The following is a 19,168-nucleotide window of genomic DNA, read 5'->3' as shown; positions in this document are numbered from 1 at the left end:
ACTCAACATGTTTCTTTCTATAGGTTTGTTATGTATCTCCTCTGTATGTATGGTAGTCTCCATCAGCCTTATAATAAAAGAAGTTCTGTACACTCCTTAGTCACGGGGGCTGGGCAGTGGTGCATTCAGTAGAGCACACACACTGCCATGTGTGAAGATCTAGGTTTGTGGTCCAAGAGGTTGCACAGTGGATAAAGTATTGGATTCTCAACCATGAGGTCCTGAGTTTGATCCCTGGCAGCTCATGTACCAGAGTGATGTCTGGTTCTTTCTTTTCTTTCCTCATATCTCTCTCATAAGATAAATAAATTCTTAAAAAATAAAAAAGACCTAGATTCAAGTCCCCAATCCCCACCTGCAGAAGGGAAGCTTTGGGAGATGTAAAGCAAGGCTGCAGGTATCTCTCATACTCTCCCTTTCTCTCTCTTGACCTGGTGGATTTTGCCACATAGGCCCTCAGCCCCAGCAATAACCCTGCTGGCAAACAGACAAACAACACTTCAGTTAAAGTCTTTGGTCCATCATCCACATTCTGGGTCAGAACATTGCTGGGCTCCATGAAAAAAAAAACAAAGTTAAATTCCATGTGTCAACTTGGATTACAAAATGTAAGGTGACATCAAGATAAGTTTTGGAAAGTCTCTTTAGATGAAAATCATTTGGAGATAAATCTAAAGGTCAAGTTTACTTTGTTTACTTATATTCATTGTCACCAGAAGAAATTGCTTTGCATTTTTTCTATGAAAAATTCTATCTTTAAATACTCGAATCATGCCAAGGTCCGTGGGGACACAGATACAACTGATGTTACTGCACTAGCACCTGTACCAAATCCCAGCTCATTCCCAGGCCCAATGGATTCACTGAGGGAGGTGGTAGATGAAGAAAATAACCTCACCAACCCATTATGACTTTGTGCAGCAAAATTAGAGCTAGATTCTCTTAAATTAAGTGAGTGTTTAGAGTAGCAAGCCTGTTCATACATTAGGCACACAAATCCCTGTGGAATACATGCATGAGGCTTCCACTTTAACACTGAAATTACAGCTCACTCGACCAAAGGAGATGCATAGTTTTAAAATCACAGAACAGATAAATATAGATGATAGTGACAAGTGTTCAAGGATGAATGAATACAAATTTAGTGAAAAATTATCCAGTCACAAACAGGACATTCTGGAGTAAGGAAGACAGCATAAGGGTTATGCAAAAGACATCCATGCCAGAGGCTCAGAGGTTCCAGCTTCAATCCCTGTAATAAGCCAAAGCTGAGTGGTGCTTTAGTATAAATAAATAAGTAAATAAGTTTTTATCTAAAAATTTTAAAATCTTCATTGGATAGAGACAGCCAGAAATCAAGAGGGAAAGAGGAGACAGAGACAGAGAGACACCTGAAGACTGCTTCACCACTTGCAAAATTTTTCCCCTGCAGGTGGGCACTGGGGGCTCAAACCTGGGTTCTTCCACATTGTAACATGTGCGCTCAACTTGGTGCACTGCCACCCAGCCCCTAAAGTTTTTAAAAGTAAAATAAATGAATATTATTAGTCTTGCCCTCTAAGCCACCTCCATAACCACTATTGTTTTTTAGAGAGTATATCTGAAAGTTTTTATTGCAAGAAGATACCTAAAACTATGTGAGGGGCTGGGTGGTGGCACACCTGGTTGAGTACACGTTACAGTGCACAAGGACCCGGGTTCGAGGCCCTAGTCCCCATCTGCAGGGGGAAAGCTTTGCGAGTGGTGAAGTAGGTTTGCAGGTGTCTCTCTGTCTCTCTCCCTCTCCCCTCCTCCTCTCAATTTCTGGCTGTCTCTATCCAATAAATAAATAAAGATAATTAAAATTTAAAAAAAGAAACAAAAAATAAAACTATGTGAGGCAAGGAATGTTAATAAAACCTACTCTAGTGGTCACTGCACAATATTTACATAGATCAAATGATTATACCATATACCTTCAACTAATATAACCACATATCACCTATATTTCTATAATACTAGGGAAAAGATAATGATGGTATCAGATCAATTCGGGTTATAAAAGGCTACAATCTACTAAAACATGTATATCCTTGCCTCTGGAACATATTTCTTTATTATTACTATTATTTTACTTTTATGAGTGATATAATAGTGGTTTAAAGTAGTATAAGATTATAGGGGTCTAGTTCTATATTACACCAACTATGAAAGTTCTTTAAAAGGTCTACCACAGACATTGTCTCATTAGCCCCTACAATGTTTCTGTGGTGGAGAAGAAATAGGAAAGAATCTTTTGATTGACCTGAAAGAACAATGCACAGCTCACAGTATCAGGATGTCAGCAATAGTTGCAGTGTGAGGACCCACGTCTTCCTGGTCTCGCTTAGCACTAGCTGTCCCCACCCATGTTACAATCCACTTAATAGGAATCGTGGTTATCTGACTGCACGTGCCTCTTTGGGAGACTGGCCTGAAGAAACTTCACAAATTCTAGCTGATAGATTGACCATTTTATCTGTCAATTGTGGAAATGCCCAAAGTGTCTATTATTAGCCAGCCATTGTGATGGGGTGGGGGCTCATTATCTCTGGCTATGACAGCCCTGCCATCATCCTCACCTCTCATCTGTCCCTTCCTACCTTTCTTGTGCTCAGCAAAAATTCCCAGTGTAGACTGACTGATAACCTCTCCTGTTCTGACAGGAATCTATTCACTCAGGAATGCTTCCACACACCTCTCTGGGAGGATGAGCTGCGAACTCTGCCTTATCAGTAGACCAGGCCACAGCTCTCCAGCATGGGAAATGCTTACACAGCTCAGGCTTGAGCACATCCAGTAAGTCAGGAGAGTTTCATGGAGAACCTGCAGCCCAGAAAAGAATCTGAGGGCCCCCACCCACCAGCACTTTCCATTGATGGAATCTATGAAACAACTTAACAAACCTCCAGACTCTTAGATGAGACAGTAGCAGAAATTAGAACAAGAGAAAGAAAGAAAGGAAGAAAGAAAGAAAGACAGAAAGAAAGGAGGAAAGAAGAAAAGAAAGACTGAAAGAAAGAGAGAAACAAAGACAGGAAAGAAGAAAGAAAGAACTCCTGAAATAGGTTATGATTTATCAACGTCCTCTGCCGATAGTGCCCAGGATATGGGGTTCACACTGGTGGGCTCTAGTGAGAATCAATTAACGAGGTTGACCTACATCTTACTTTCCATCTGCAATCCCTCACATTGGTTCTGTCTCACTGATTTTAATATTCTTTTTTTTAATTCTTTTAAATTTTATTTATTTATTTTCCCTTTTGTTGCTCTTGTACCTTTTTTATTGTTATTGATGTCATCGTTGTTAGATAGGACAGAGAGAAATGGAGAGAAGAGGGGGAGGCAGAGAGGGGGAGAGAAAGACAGACACCTGAAGACCTGCTTCATCGCTTGTGAAGCGACTCCCCTGCAGGTGGGGAGCTGGGGGCTCGAACTGACTCTCGATTTTAATATTCTTATTTGGTATTTCGATTCAGCCCTGCTAGGTAAAGTGACTTGGGTTCTAATAGGGAGATTTCATCCCCATCATCCTTCTTTCACGTTCTTTACTGACATGAAGTCTAGCAGTCAGTCCAAGCTCCATATTACAGACCAAGTGAAGCTCGACTCTGACTCTGAATGGACACCCCTTTGGCCTGGTCACCTCTTGGCCTTAGACTTTCAGTTAGAGCCAACTATCTGCACGCTGAAGCTTGGCAGGAGCATTTGATCCACTGCCTTACCTCATTTGTTATTTTACCAAGTGTTGACTGGGCACCACAGTACCTTGGACACTGCCTGAGAAAGTGGGAGACAATGAAGCAGCTCTGCCTCCTCCCAGCTGTGTCAACATGGACAGTTACTCACCTTCCTAGTGTGGAATACAAGCATGACCCACGACACTGTTGGCAGCACCAACACCCACCCACCCCCACCCCCACCCCTGCAGTTGGAGTGGTTTCTGACACATAATATGAGAACAATGACTATCAGCTATTATCATTAGTCTCGCATTGTGAAATAACCCTCAGCCAAAATGATAATGACCTGGAAAGGAATGCAGTTGAAAAACCAAAAGCAAGTATGAGAGTCGATTCTCTCCTTCTCCCAATGACCCAGTGATAGAGATCACTAGTTCCTTGGAAATACTGAGAAAGAAGTGTCCATCTTTCTGATTGTCCTTCTATTGACTATTCAATGTCTGAGATGATGATCGTAGTGTGGAAGTGCTCGCGCCCCATGAGGAGCTGGCCAGTCTTGCAATGATGCTATTCCTCGCGCCCACCTTTGCTGCAGTTTTTATGAGATGTTTGTGAAATGACAGAGTGCGATCGAGAGTAACGCCACAGTCCTTAAGCATAGTAATATTTGTGCTTAACCAGGTACACCACCACCTGCCCCCCAATCATTTATTCATATTTATTTTATTTTAGTCAGACTTATAGAAAGAAAGAGATAGAGAGAGACACCAGAGTTGTACTTAGCTCTGGGTTTTGGTGCTGCCTAGGATTAAAATTGAGACTTTGGAGCCTCAGGCATGAAAGCCTTTTGCATAATCATTATGCTATTTCCTCTTCCCTAGAGGGATTTAATTCCCAAGTGCATTCTTGCATCTATTTGTCCACTGGTTCAGAGTCTGGATAAAAGAGTGGAATACAGGTCCAAGAAGGATTCAGAGGACTTAGTGGGGGTTGTATTGTTATATGGGAAACTGGGGGATGTTATGCATGTACAAACTATTGTACTTACTGTTGAATGTAAAACATTAATTCCCCAATTAATAAAAAATAAAACAATTAAAAAAAGTGTGATTAAGAAAATGTAACCGGGTGGGGGAGATAGCATAATGGTTATGCAAAGAGACTCTCAGGCCTGAGGCTCCAAGGTCTCAGATTCAATCCCCCACATCACCATAAGCCAGAGCTGAGCAGTGATCTGGTAAAATAAAAAGAAAAAGAAAATAGAACATACAGGAAGGAAACCACACTGGAAAATTAAAAGGGAGGGGCTAGGCAGTGACACATCTGGTTCAGTGCTCATAATACAGTGTACAAGGACCTGGGTTCAAGCCCCTGGTCCCCACTGCAGGGGGAAAGAAAGCTTCACAAGTGGTGAAGCAGGACCACAGGTGTCTCTCTCCACCTCTACCTCCTCTTCCTCTCAGTTGTTCTCCGTCTCTATTCAATAATAAACAAAAAGAAGAAGAAGAAGAAGAAGAAGAAGAAGAAGAAGAGGAGGAGGAGGAGGAGGAGGAGGAGGAGGAAGAGGAAGAAGAAGAGGAGGAGGAGGAAGAGGAAGAGGAAGAGGAAGAGGAAGAAGAAGAAGTAGAAGAAGAAATGAAGGAAGGAAGGAAGAAAGAAAGAAGATTAAAAGAGAAATAAGGCTCTTGGTTTCAGCCTAGTCCTCAAACCAGGTAACCATTATCCAAGAAGGATAATGATTAGATAAGGTTGTGAAAGAAAAACACCCACTATGCTTTCTGCTAAGGGACAGAGACTGATATGGGGTCCTAAGCATCTGCCAAGACTGTGAGGGGGCAACATGGAGTCTTATTAAGAACAAGGATTTTGGAAGTCAGGCGGTAGCACAGCGGGTTAAGCGCAGGTGGCGCCAAATGCAAGGACGGGTGAAAGGATCCTGGTTTGAGGCCCTGGCTCCCCACCTGCAGGGGAGTCGCTTCACAGGTGGTGAAGCAGGTCTGCAGGTGTCTATCTTTCTCTCCCCCTCTGTCTTCTCCTCCTTTCTCCATTTCTCTCTGTCCTAGCCAACAACAATGACATCGATAATAACTACAATAAAACAACAAGGGCAACAAAAGGGAATAAATGAATAAATATATAAAAAAAAAGAACAAGAATTTTTCAGGGAATTTATGTATCAAATCAAAATTGCTTGAGCCCAAGACTTGACCCCCCTCGCCATTGATTTCCAGATGGTCTCACTTCTCCCAGAGAAGCTTGCATGATTCTATAATATACATGGATGAATAAAAGTACTGGTAGCTAGCTATTGCTTCAATTCTTAATAGAAACAATATGAATAACTAGGAACTTGTATAATTCAGTATGATGATACAAGTGGCCAGGAGACATGTTTTGGTAGGAGGGAAAAATGAAAAAGCAAGGATGCTGAAATCTCACGGAAATGGGAATGACATGTCCTGGTGATTTTCTGAACTCACTTGCTCTGCAACCTAACAGTCATTAAAATGTATAAAAATGAATATTTTTGAAGCAGCAATACCAGGAATTATCATTGCTGCAGTTGCCTGGCAACCTGAGACTTTGGTTATTTTATTTCTAAACAGGGACTGCTATAAACTGGTATCCTGAGTTTGTGCAAATAGTTCTAAATTGATGCTCTCCCTGTAAATCAGGAGGAGATAATACGGCATTAATGTACAGTTAAAGGTTTCTAAATATGCATGTGTGTCAAATCTCTCTCTCTCTCTCTCTCTCACACACACACACACACACATACACAATGATTCTTTCACAAAGCTTTTCTCCATTACAAGCTATCTAAAGTTAACATGGAAAATTAGTAATACTCCTTTCCATTTTAGTTTCTGGAAAAATATATAATTTCAGAATAAGTATGAAGAAATCCAAACCCAGAGGAACAAGCCTTTCACTGTCTATATGAGCCAGGAGAAGTAAAATTGTAGTAACCATCAGCTTCCTCCTCTAGCTATCCAGACATTGAATGGGTTTCCAGCTCTGAGAAAGCAGAGGCGAGCTCAATATCTAAGTGGCTATTAGGAGGAAACTTTTCTGAAAACAAGAAAGAAGAAGCTGCTTTCTTCACAGATACACGTTTTGGAAAGACCTCAGGTATTTTAGGCTTGCTGCCACAGTACTTCCTTCCAGGGCTCAGCTCTTCATCTCCCCACAGAGACAAAAAGGTGCTCACAGGTTTTTTAAAAATTTTTATTTATTTATTCCCTTTTGTTGCCCTTGTTGTTTTATTGTTGTAGTTATTATTATTGTTGTTATTGATGTCATTATTGTTGGATATGACAGAGAGAAATGGAGAGAGGAGGGGAAGACAGAGAGGGGGAGAGAAAGATAGACACCTGAAGACCTACTTCACCACCTGTGAAACGACTCCCCTGCAGGTGGGGAGCCGGGGGCTTGAACCAGGATCCTTACGCCGGTCCTTGCGCTTTGTGCCACCTGCGCTTAACCTGCTGCGCTACCGCCCGACTCCCTGCTCACAGTTTTTAAAAGCTGCTTTGATTTATGAAATGTTACTTCCTTGGAAGTCCTTGGCATGGCTTAATTACATTTTTAATTAATTAATTAATTCATAAAATGGAAACATTGACAAGACCATAGGATGAGAGAGGTACAATTCCCACCACCAAAGCTCCGTATCCCATCCCCTCTCCTGATAGCTTTCCTATTTTTTAACCCCATGGGATTATGGACCCAGAGTCATTATGGGGTGCAGAAGGTGGAAGGTCTGGCTTCTGTAGTTGCTTCCCCACTGAAATTTTTTTTTAAAAATTATCTTTATTTATTGGATAGAGACAGCCAGAAATCAAGAGTGAAGGGGGTGATAGAGAGGGAGAGAGACAGAGAGATACCTGCAGCCCTGCTTCACCACTTGTGAAGCTTTCTCCTTGCAGGTGGGGGCTGGGAGCTCAAACCCAGATCCTTGCTCACTGTAACATGTGCACTCAACCAGGTATGCCACCACCCAGGCCCTGGCTTAAATTTTTAAAAGTTTATTATTATTATTTTTCCCCACCAAGGTTATGCTCCTGGTGGGCAGATTTATTTATTTATTTATTTATTTATTTACTATTGCTACCAGGATTATTGCTGATGTTCTGTGCTAGCACTCTGCATCCACCACTCACGGAGGCCATTTTTTCCTTTTTTCTTTTTATTCTTTCAGTTTAGAAATTAAGAGAGGAGGGGAAGATAGTGAAGGAGAGAGATAAATAGATACTTTCTTACCTGCTTCAGAGCTAGTGAAGCATCCCTCCCGTAGGTGGGAAGTGGGCTTTGAACCTGGGCCCTTGCAGATGGTAATATGTGCACTTAACTGAGTATGTCACGACTGGATCCCAGACATTTTTTATTTATTTATTTTCTTTCTGTTTGATAGAGACAGAAAGAAATAGAGAAGGAGGGGGAGGGAGGGAGAGGGAGAGAGAGAGAGAGGAGAGACACCTATAGCACTGTTCCACCACTCATGGCTTGTGAGGTTTCCCACTTGCAGGTGGGGCTGGGGGTTTGAACTTGGAACCTCAAATATGTAATATGTGCACTCTATTGAGTGTGCCACTGCTCGGTCCCTCTCTGGCACAAGTCTGAGCTTCTAGTGATGCTTTGCTAATTGGAATGAACTGTTGTGCTCTAACGCTGCTACCGTTTTTAAAACCACCTTTGTTACTGACTCTGTAACTCAAAAGTGGTCCTGTCTCACAGCCATATAGGAGTGTTGTTACTTCTGAGGATGGAAGGCTTCTCCAAGTGGCCCACTTGTAGGCTCAAGGTCCCATTGCTTCTCTCAGAGGAATTACCACAAACAAGAGGGTATGAAGTCACATAGCTGAGCGTCAAAGCATGCCACTGGCTGATGTGAACAAAGGAGGATGAGAAGAGCAGCTAGAGAGGTGGAACAGTGGAGGAGTGTTGGACTCTCAAGTATGAGGTCCTGAGTTTGAGCCCAGGCATCACATGTGTTAGAGTGATGCTCTGGTGTTCTTTCTCTCTCTTTCTGTCTCCTCCTCCTCCTTCTCCCTCTTCTCCCCCTCCTCCTTCTTTCTTATAAGTAAGTAAGCAAATATTAAAAACAAACAACAAACAACAAGATTGGACACTGATCAGAAGCACAGACTAAGCTTGTTAAAGGAAAGGCTTAGAGCCTCAACTCCATGGCGGTGATGTCATCCAAAGCCACGTCTCAACTCAACCTAGGAGGTGTCCCAGACAGATACAACATGGAAGAGTCATAGGATGATTTTACATGACCTTTTGTTAAACAGCCAAGGTATTACAAAATATCTGTTGTTTCAAAGTACAGCATGCGCATACCATCAGCAAATAGATAGTTTGCCCTATAAAATAATGATTTTGCCAGAGTAAGAGTCATGAATTAAGGCAAATGCATCAGGGCCTGAAGAATCACTGTGTAAAGAGTATTCTTCTTAAAGATTTGTGCCTTTTTGCAAGAGAACACCTAAAAGGAACCAGTGTTTCTGTTCTGACTACATTGCATAGAAGTTTGAAGTTCCAAGGCTCTAGGAAGTCATGAAAGACTGTAGTTGGGCAGATCAGATAGGGTATAACAGTTTAACCAAAGCTAAGTTCATACCAACCGATCCTTGGGTGGGCCCTCTGGGGTGTCAACTCTAGTGAAGTGTCTCTGGGGCTCTGATTTCTGGCATGGGACCTCATTTTACTGCCTATCAAATGGGAAGATCCTTATTACCTAGTTGCCCAACAGATGGAAAGCAGCAGTAAGTGACTTAGTGAACAATGGTAAGGAATTTACAAATGCTCAGGACTAGATTGAGCCCCTGCCATGAGAAGTTCCCCAAAGTAAGAAAGTCTTTTATGTAGCTTGTCAGTGCAGAAGCTTCTAAAAGACTGGTGTCCTTGATGGTCTCCCTGCCTTGCCTACATGTTTTCCTGAATGGTGACACCATTTAGGATTGACAGATGGACCTTGGATTGGCCAGCGAGCTTGAGCTGTGTAGTGGTGTAGTTGAGGATCCATTTCTGGCCTGCATCTATCATTTGCAAAGTCAAAATGATTCAGGGCACACCTAGGGTGCCCTTGGGAGCACCCAGGATAGGTAATGAATCCAAACTCACTTTCCAGCTTGCTCGCATGACAAATAGTCTGGTATAATTTTGAAGAGAAATGAGGCCACACTATATACACTCTGTGCACATTCCAGTTAATTTCCCAGAAGCAAACACAAGTAATACAGGTTCCAAGCACAGAGTTGTCTAGGGTGACAAATGAAGAGGGTGGGTGTGTGTGTGTGTGTGTGTTGAAGGGATGGGGGAGGGTACCATGTGCAGTCTGATTTTTCTGGTTTCTGCAAGTGAGCAGGAAGAGAGTCAACTGCAAGGGCAAGACACCTCCCATTGCCAAGGAACTTCATCCAAAGACAAGCACTGATCCCATGAAAAGTGTTTAGTATGCTAACAAAATGCTGCATAATGTGGCTTTAGAGCACTGACTGAATTGACAAAAGAAATCTGGGCCATCCCGCTGTGCTGAAGACCCCGTGCTGTGCAAAGCTAAGGCAGTTAATATATTACAGAGCTTGATGAGGTAGCTTTGGGAGGGGGGTGGGCGGTGGATTGGCAATGTGAGTGCACAACTGCCAAGGTCTCCAAAGCTGTGAAAAGTGATGCAGTTTGATCCTGCCACCAACTGGCTGGGTGATTTGAGTAAATCTTTGTCTTATCTTCCTGTGCCTCCAAAGAGACTCATTTCTAACTGATTAATCACTTTGCAAATGTGAATTGCAAACACCATATATTCAATCTTTGCAATGGCTGAGACTGTTACAGCAAAAGTCTCTTAAAGCTTAGACATGGAGGCAAGCATAAAGGATTAGGGGTTAGAACTGGCTTGTACAAATGTCTAGGGGAGGGCAGAGCTGGCTGAGAGGCTGGGCCACCATGTCTCCTGGCATCTGGCAGCCCCTGCAAGATCTCCAGGAGGGTCCTGATAGCAAAGGACAGTGCTATAACTGAGTCTGTCCTACACAGACACCACAGCTATTGCAATTTTAAGTGGGTGCTGATCAAACTACCATCTTCTCAGATAAAGAAATGTTCTAGTCATCGTCCCCTCTAATCCCAAAAGGAAGGAAGGACAGGAAATCCCAGAGCTGAAGTAGATGCCTGCAGGGAATGAGTATGGGATTCACACTTTAAAAATCAAATTTATTTATTTATTTAGTTAATTATTTAGTTATTGGGGGCTAGAGAAGCTAAAAGGGACTAGAGGGGCTGGCCATGATGGCTTATTCATGTGAAATAGTTTAATAAATAAATATAGTTTAATAAATAAAAACAAATCTTCATGCTTGCTTATCCTAAAATCCACTCTACTCAAAACAAAGAAATTCTATCTGAAAGGAGTTTCATACACTGATATTTATCCACCTATCCCATCAACAAATATTTACAGAAATAATAAAAGCATACCCATGTTGTTGTACAGAAACTATGTAAGAGATATAAGTAAAAACATAATCAGTGGTCTCATATAATGGAGTGGCATTTTGAACTTTATTCACATAATAATACATTAAGTTATCACATTGATGGCTATGATTCCACCACTCCCCCCCTTTTTATGAATAGGGAAACTCTTTAATCTTCTTTTAAGGTTTCTAACCCAGACAGAACCTCTTCAGATATTTCTTCTTCTTTTTGCCTCCAGAGTTATCACTGGGGCTCAGTGCCAGCACTACAAATCCACTGCTCTTGTGGTCACTTTTTTTTTTTTTTGATGGTTTGGATAGGACAGAGAGAAATGAGAGAGGAAGGGGAGACAGAGAGAGAGATAGACACCTGCAGACCTGCTTCACTGCTTGTGCAGTGATCCCTTTGCAGGTGGGGAGCTGGGGGCTCAAACCAGGATCCTTGCACAGGTACTTAAGCTTCGTACTATGTGCGCTTAACCTGGTGCGCAACCACCCGCCCCCCCCCCTTTTCCCTTTTTTCCCTTTTTTATTGTACATTCCTTCCTACCTTTCTTTCTTTTGCAGTCAAAAGTAAGAGTTTATTCAACTGCAGAAATAATGTTGAATGAGACTTTATTAGACTTCCACTTAAATTGTTAGGAAAAGGTCCTAATAAGAACTTGGAAAACTATTTCTGAGTTTATCCAACTAGGTCATCAAATTGCAGGAAGTAAAAAAGACAGGATTATAATCAACACAGAATTTCCTAAAGCCAGTCTCGTAATGTTCCTCCTGGTGGAGAATAAAAACCTCAGCATTGGCATCAGCTTAGGGCATAGGGGAAGGAGACTCTAAGCAGACATCCTGCATCTCAGTCATTGTAGAATAAATTAGAATAAATTATCTGAGTTGCCTCTTTCCTCAATGTAAAAAGAATGTACATTACATAGAACTTTGCATATATAAAAAATGGTGTCACGCCTATTTGTTTAACCCTCCTGGCAGCTCTGGAAGGTAGTGTCTTATATCTGTTACTTCCATTATTTAGGTGAGCATAAATTCAACCAGATCATCATTACTGGTTACTAGCTATAGTGCTCTAAACTTTAAAAAATGCTTTTGCACACCCATCCTAAATCTTATTGCTCAGTGATGTAGATAAGATATATAACTGTGATCCTCAGTGTCTGGTGAACAAAGGTTAAGATAGCTAGTGAGAGGCACAGCTGAAGCTTGAAAAAGACCACTGCAACCAGAGATGAACCCACCACCCCATGATCCACTAGGAGTGATGATGAGCTGAGTTGGAGTGATGGCAGTGAGGGGTGACTCCAGAAATGGGTTATTTATGGGTGTAGGTGAGAGGACTAGTCTTTGGATGCTCCTGAGACACAAACAGCTCTTAGATTTACCTTCTTGGAGAGCTAAGTCAAAATTTACATTTAATCAAGTACCTGGTATTTTTTTCTGTCATTAACTCTGATATCCCTATTGATGAAATGTGAATTTTGAATAAAGAATAGTTTCTTAGTATCCTACCAATCTTGCATAGGAGTATATAGGCATCTAGTATTTTATTTGGTAACCATATTTAGGAGAACTTAAAAAAAAACTTGGCTAGCTAAGTCAATCTTCTGCCCCTTTTTCTCATTTCTATGAAATATATAAATGTTTTAAAAATGAATATCTTTTATTTGTTTTTGAGGTAAGTTTGGTGTACAAGACTATATATGTTTTTGAAATGCAATTTGTTACTCTTCGATAACGTCAGTTCCGCAGCCTGAGCCGAAAAAGGGGTTGAAACAGACAAATTTGCACAACGGTGACAACTGTGATTGCAGACCTCCACTGAGATAATGCCCCACTTCCCCTGTCCTGAGCAGTCTTAAGTCAGGATTGAGGTCAACTGAAGTATTTCTGTAACTTTTGAATTTTAAAGATCATGCTTTGGACAACTGGCTGGATCTGCCACTGAACTAATAATAGACTGGTCCTTTCTAGCAGGTGTCTCTGGACCAAGAGTTCCACATCTACCCAGTTGTGGCATCATGACCAGTGCCTCTCACAGCCCTACTCATTTCACTATATGGACAGAAGAGTCACTTACTTGTACGGGATATGTTTGCTGCCATTGACGAGAGCCAGGATGACGTTGCCCAGAGCAGACAGTGAGAGGCACAGCCCTGAGCCTCCTTCCCGGTTTTTGCTAAGAGCTTTCACACAGCTGCCAAGATCAATGAGGTGCAGGCGGCTGCGGCCTCCAGACACTGTCATGGGAGAGAAGAGAAGAGAAGAGAATGTTGATAAGTTCTGATACACGCCCACTGAAATTGCAGGCAATTCCTTGGGGAAGTATGAGGGGAAAAAAAGAAGAGAGGAGATAAGGGTTGAAATTCATGACCTAGTAAGAAATCCCAATAAAATCACCTATGATGAGATTACAAACAGCCCTACCACATGTTAGTAATAAAACCTACTGACATTTATTTTATAAACAAATTAATATGTCTGGTGGGTAGAATTGGATGAGATTGCAGACAAAGTAGTTGTCAAATAAAAGGAGATAAGGTTTGTATCTATATGTCCTTTAGATGGGAGAAGTCTGATCAAGTTAAGATTTGAATGGCCCCAGCATGATTATCTGCTTATCAAATGACGGGAAAGAGAATTCACAAGAGATTCACTGGGAAGCTTGCCACCTAAAAATATTAGCATGTGCAGATCATCAAAATCTCTGGAGGAAACGACATACAAGATGATGCAGATACATTATTTCCAAAGTTAATGAAAATTATAGGCCAACAGATTTGAGAAGTTCTAAGAGTTGAATGCCTTTATTAAAAATCAGATAGTGGGGGCTGGGTGTGGCGCATCTGGTTAAATACACACATTACAGTGCACAAGGGCCCGGATTCAAGGCCCTGTTCTCCACCTGCAGGGGGGGAGTTTCACAAGTGGTAAAGCAGGCCTGCAGGTGTCTCTGTCTCTCTCCCTCCATATCTCCCTCTTCCCTCTAAATTTTTCTCTGTCTCATCAAATAAAATAAAGTTTAAAAAAAAAAAAGCAAATAGTGTTAGGTTGAGTGAAAAAAGACCCTACCATATGTTATCTAAGAGAAATGCATATTGTTAAACATGTAAGTATAAAAAAGGCTATTCCTTGCAAATATCAGCTGTAAGAAATCTATTCTGGACAAATGACAAGATAAAAATTGTTATTAGAGGCAAAGGGACATTTTATATGATCAGTGGGAAGACTCATCAGGAGATCATAAGAAGGAAAAAACACTGAACTCAGAGGTTAAAGCATAAGAAACAAAACCCATAGGACTATCAAAAAATTCAGGCAAATCCATACATATCAGCAGATATTGCAATTATTTTTATTTCATTAACTGACCTAACAATGGGAAATGAAAATGAGATAGAGAAGATCTGAACACTATAAACCAATAGCTTGTACTTGGCATTGCTAGCCTACTCCATCCAACAACAGAAATAGAATATGCATCCTTTTGAAGAGTACTCAAAACTCTTACCAAGATAAACCATATTCTGGTTCGCAAAACAAATCTGGGTACATTTTAAGGGCTATCATATTCAAGGTATGTTCTTTGACACAACAGAATTAAGGTAGAAATCAATGTAGATTTTTTTTGGGGAAAAAAAAAACACACTGTTATTTCAAACCCCAGAACAGAACCCAATAATCTATGGTCAAAGTGGAAACTAGAAAGTGTTTGTAAGTGAGTAAAAATGAAAATACAATATATCCGAATCGGTTAGATATTCCTAAGAAGTACTTCAGAGGAAAGTTATAGCATTAAATGTCTGTATCAGAAAACAACAGAGATTTCAAACCAATGGTTTCAGATTCTGCCTAGAATCTTAGAAGTTAGAAAAAAAAAAGCAGATTCAAGACTAAGTGGTATATAGGAAAAAAATAATATAAAAGCAGAAATCAAATAAACCAGAAACTCAAAAACAATAGTCAGAGCTAGTTCTCTAGAAGATCTTGCTCAGTATTAGTAACTGATTTTCTGTTCCTTTGCCCATCAGTCATTAAAAAAAAACAAATTACCAATACAGGAGCAAGAGAACTGCCTCACTACCATTCATATAGATATGAGAAGGTGGGGGGCCTGCATTGCCATGGGCAGGATCCAGGCCCAGGCCCCGTGCCCAGGTGCCCATCACTCTGATGGAAGTTTTGGTACTGTGGAGTCTTTCTCTCTGTATGTGTTTTTCTGTCTGCATCTCTTTTTTTCTATTTGAGAAACCCAGCCTGCATGTTAAAGCCTCAGTGATGACAAAAAGAAAATCTTCTCTTTTTCAAGCTAATCACACAGATAGGAACCGGTTGGATATTCTATGTGTACTGCAGTTTAGAGGGCAAAGACGGACTAATTTGGGCTTTCTGACACTAATAGTCCAGCTGATGTAGTGGAATAAAATCTGTAGTGTACATGTAGCAAAACAGAATACAAAGAACAAAAGGCACAGTTTAGACTGTGCTGAAGAATAATATAATATAGCTATAATTATACCTGCATGACTCAGGATGGGAGGCACATTTAGACAATGGAAAATCAACATGGCTTTATGCCCACTGGAGTCTTAGTAACCACAGAATTTTGAATTTCACATATGGTGATAAAGCTGAAATAGTGTAAGATGAGGCCATTTGCTCTGATCAAAAACTTCCTGGGCTAGAACAGAGTTCATCCCATACGAGGGCATCTGTCTGTATTACCACATGCAAGGCTCTGGGTTGAAGCCCTGGGACCACATGAGAACACTACGGATGGTGGAACAGTGTTGAGTATCTCTCTTCTGTCTGTGTATGCATTTCTCCTTTTTTCCTTTCTCAAGGTAAAGAGTAGAAAATCAAGCTGGGGAGATTGTTCAGTAGTTTCTCCCATCAATAAGAACCTAGGGGTTCATTCCATGGTGCCACACTAAAAAAAAAAAAATGATCATTTGCTTTGCTACAAGTGGTCAGAGAGAAAATAGCTCTATGATCAATGAACAAATTAGGTAATATTCACTAAGAGGAGGTTAAGAAATAGGCTCAGTTGTTGTTGTGGCGGTCTGGTGTCGGGCTGCACCACGGAGAAGAGAGCGGACGTCCAGAGCAAAGGGGTACACAAATCTTTATTATAGGATGGGGGGGGGGGTTGGTTCAGACCACGTGGAGCCAGCCGGCAATGGCCGTCCCCACTACCTGACCACGGGGGGAGAGCAGGGAGCTAGACCTCAGAGAGGGAGAGCTGAGAGCCCAGAGAGAGGGGGGGTGAGGGGGCTTTTTTATAGGGCGACAACCAGGGGTGCCGTGTAGGGCCAGGATTGGTTGTAGGGGGCACTGCTAGGATTTCACGGGGTGAAGTAAAACCTGGGGGCGGAGACTGCATCAGAATAACTCCTCAGCAACACTCAGTAACTTTTCAAAGTTTTGCAGTCACAACTACAAGGTCAAAGAAACATAAACCATTCTGATTTGAGTAGTATTTTATCCGTATTCTAATATGTATGGATTTTTTTTTACTGCCAGGTTTATCATGGGGGCACAGTGCATGAAAGATGAATCCACTGCCACTCCCCCCTACCTTTTTGGTAGAAATAGAAAGGGGAGAAGATAGAGAGGGAAGGAAGGAGGGAGGGTGGGAACAGAGGGAGAGAGACAGAGAGAGAAAGGCCTATAACATGGCTTCATCACTTTTGAAGCTTTCTCCCTTGCAAGTGGGGACTGGGGGGCTTGAATCCAGGTCCCTGTGCATCATATATGTGCTTGATGGAATGTGCAACTGCTGGGCACCTCTAATATAGATATTTTAAGCTAGGTTCTGACCAAATTAATTTTTCATATGTATTACTCTTCACAAAAGAAATATTTGCTAATTTTATTCCACTCTCCCAACTTATATTCACTGAGTACCTGCTAGGTGTTAGGAAATGCTGAACTCTCCTAAAATCATCTAATCTCACAGTGCATAGATGGCACCATTTTCAGATGAGGGAAATGAGGTCTGCAGACATTAAATCAATTGCTCAGGACCTTGCAGAAAATTAATACTGAATCTACGAGGAAAATCCAGGAAACACAAAAGCAACACAAAGCATGTAGAAGCTATTTCTTCTTGCCTGCCCACTATGCTGAGCGTTAGAATCAACTCCCAGTCACTGAAAAAATGCAAATGCTTGTGGTATGGGAGGTGACAAAGTGTCTTGAATGCAGGAGTTGCAAGCAATGAGGCCTTAATTTTAATTCTAGATATTACATGGGCCAGAGTGATACACTGGTTCTGTATCTCTTATGTCAATTCAGAAATTAACAGACACACAATCTTTTAAAAGGGCAACAAAAGGGAATAAATAAGTAAATATTTTTTTAAAAAATACAGATGTTTGGTTCCCACTAACAGGCTTTCTAATCTCACTGAAAAAGGCCACTGCAAGTCATTAAAAGCTCCCCAGTTGATTCTTATGCGCAGCAGGGCTTGGGAAGCAGTCTCATCACCTGACTAGCTCACCCATGCTCTCCATTCCCTGTTAAGGCACATTCATCAATGCCCAGGGTACACCAGACAACGAAGGCCAGTGCTAGCTCTTTTCTAGTTTGTCAACACACCTTTTCTCTAAACAACAACAACAAAGATCTGTGTCATTAATAGGTCAGTGGGGCTCCTCCTAATCCAAATTATGCCACTTGAATTTGTCATTACCAACAAAAATTAAGCAAATCTTATGTGAGCCATTAAAATATAAGTCTGAGTGCATGCTTATACAAAACAATTTATCATTTTAAATAAAATAATGGTTTTTAATTGCCAAATTAAGTGTGAATAAGAAATTCTAGACTTTAAAAAAATGTTAAGAATCTAGACAAAGTCGTAATAGGCTTTGCACAAGTTGATCACACAAACACATTCCAAAGAGACAAATAAGAGGAATTCATTCATTGTTCAAAACTCAGTTCACATTCCATGTATTTAACACCTAAGGACCAAGCCACAATGTAGCAGGATATTAGTAATCCCATGGACAGAAGGATATATATTAGAGAATTCTTTCTTCTAATAGGGTCCAGATAAGCCCACAAATCATTGAAATACAAGATGGAGTAAAGGCAAAAGCTTTGTATCCTCTAACTGTTATGAGACTTAAAAGAGAAAGACTCTGGAAGGTTTTGTTTTGTTTTGTTTTGTTTTGTTTTGCCAACAGGGTTATTGCTGGGGCTCGGTCCCTGCACTCCGAATCCACTGCTTCTAGAAGCCATTTTTTCCATTTTGTTGCCCTTGTTGTTGTAATTATTGTTATTGTTGCCATTGCTGTTATTGGATATGACAGAGAGAAATCGAGAGAGGAGGGGAATACAGAGGGGAGAGAAAGACAGACACCTGCAGACCTGCTTCACTGCCTGTGAAGCAACCCCCTTGCAGATTGGGAGCCAAGGACTCGAACGGGGATTGTTGTGCCGGTCCTTGTATTTTACACCATGTGCGCCTAACCCACTGTACTACTGTCCGACCCCTGACTCTGGAGGTTTTATGGCAGTTTATAAGGAATAGTGGGGACAGAGACAATGAATTTCTGTTGGTGTAATTTTGCCTCCCCTTCCTTCTTAGACAAAGCTGCCATACCTTGGCTGGTATGAGAGACTGACAGGGTTCAAATTGATGAGGTTCTGGAAAAGGCAGATGGGGGCAGGGTAAACAAGGCCAAAAATGGTGGCCAGGACATTCATACTTAAGAGCCTGGGTTTGATTCCTTATGCTGCATATAGTGGAGCAGTGCTCTAGTTGGTCTCTCACTATAAATAAATAAAACTTTTTTTAAAAAAAGAAGTAAGGAAATTAAAGGAATCAGATTTACAAGAAATGGGTAGGGGAAAATTGAGGTGTAGGGACAAGGGGATTTCAAAGCCAAAGAGGAAAGAAACTAGTCTAATATATTTGATTAATCCAATCTTTTCTGTAATAGCTGTCTGTTGAGTTAGGGTTGAAGC

The 19,168-nt window shown here is 41.2% G+C and overlaps 1 protein-coding gene across 2 annotated transcripts in view; it reads right to left on the bottom strand.

Moving 5' to 3' along the window:
* Positions 1-19,168, bottom strand: part of KIF26B (kinesin family member 26B) — a 566,510-nt gene that overhangs the window by 46,118 nt on the left and 501,224 nt on the right. For both annotated transcript variants that reach the window (XM_007534607.3, XM_060192085.1), the window contains one exon: positions 13,272-13,431. In XM_007534607.3, coding sequence (XP_007534669.1) covers positions 13,272-13,431 — 160 coding nt within the window. The remainder of the gene's footprint in view (positions 1-13,271; positions 13,432-19,168) is intronic.

This window comes from Erinaceus europaeus, chromosome 6, assembly GCF_950295315.1.
Source record: "Erinaceus europaeus chromosome 6, mEriEur2.1, whole genome shotgun sequence".
Lineage (NCBI taxonomy): Eukaryota > Metazoa > Chordata > Mammalia > Eulipotyphla > Erinaceidae > Erinaceus > Erinaceus europaeus.
This window is presented reverse-complemented; position numbering and strand designations above follow the sequence as displayed.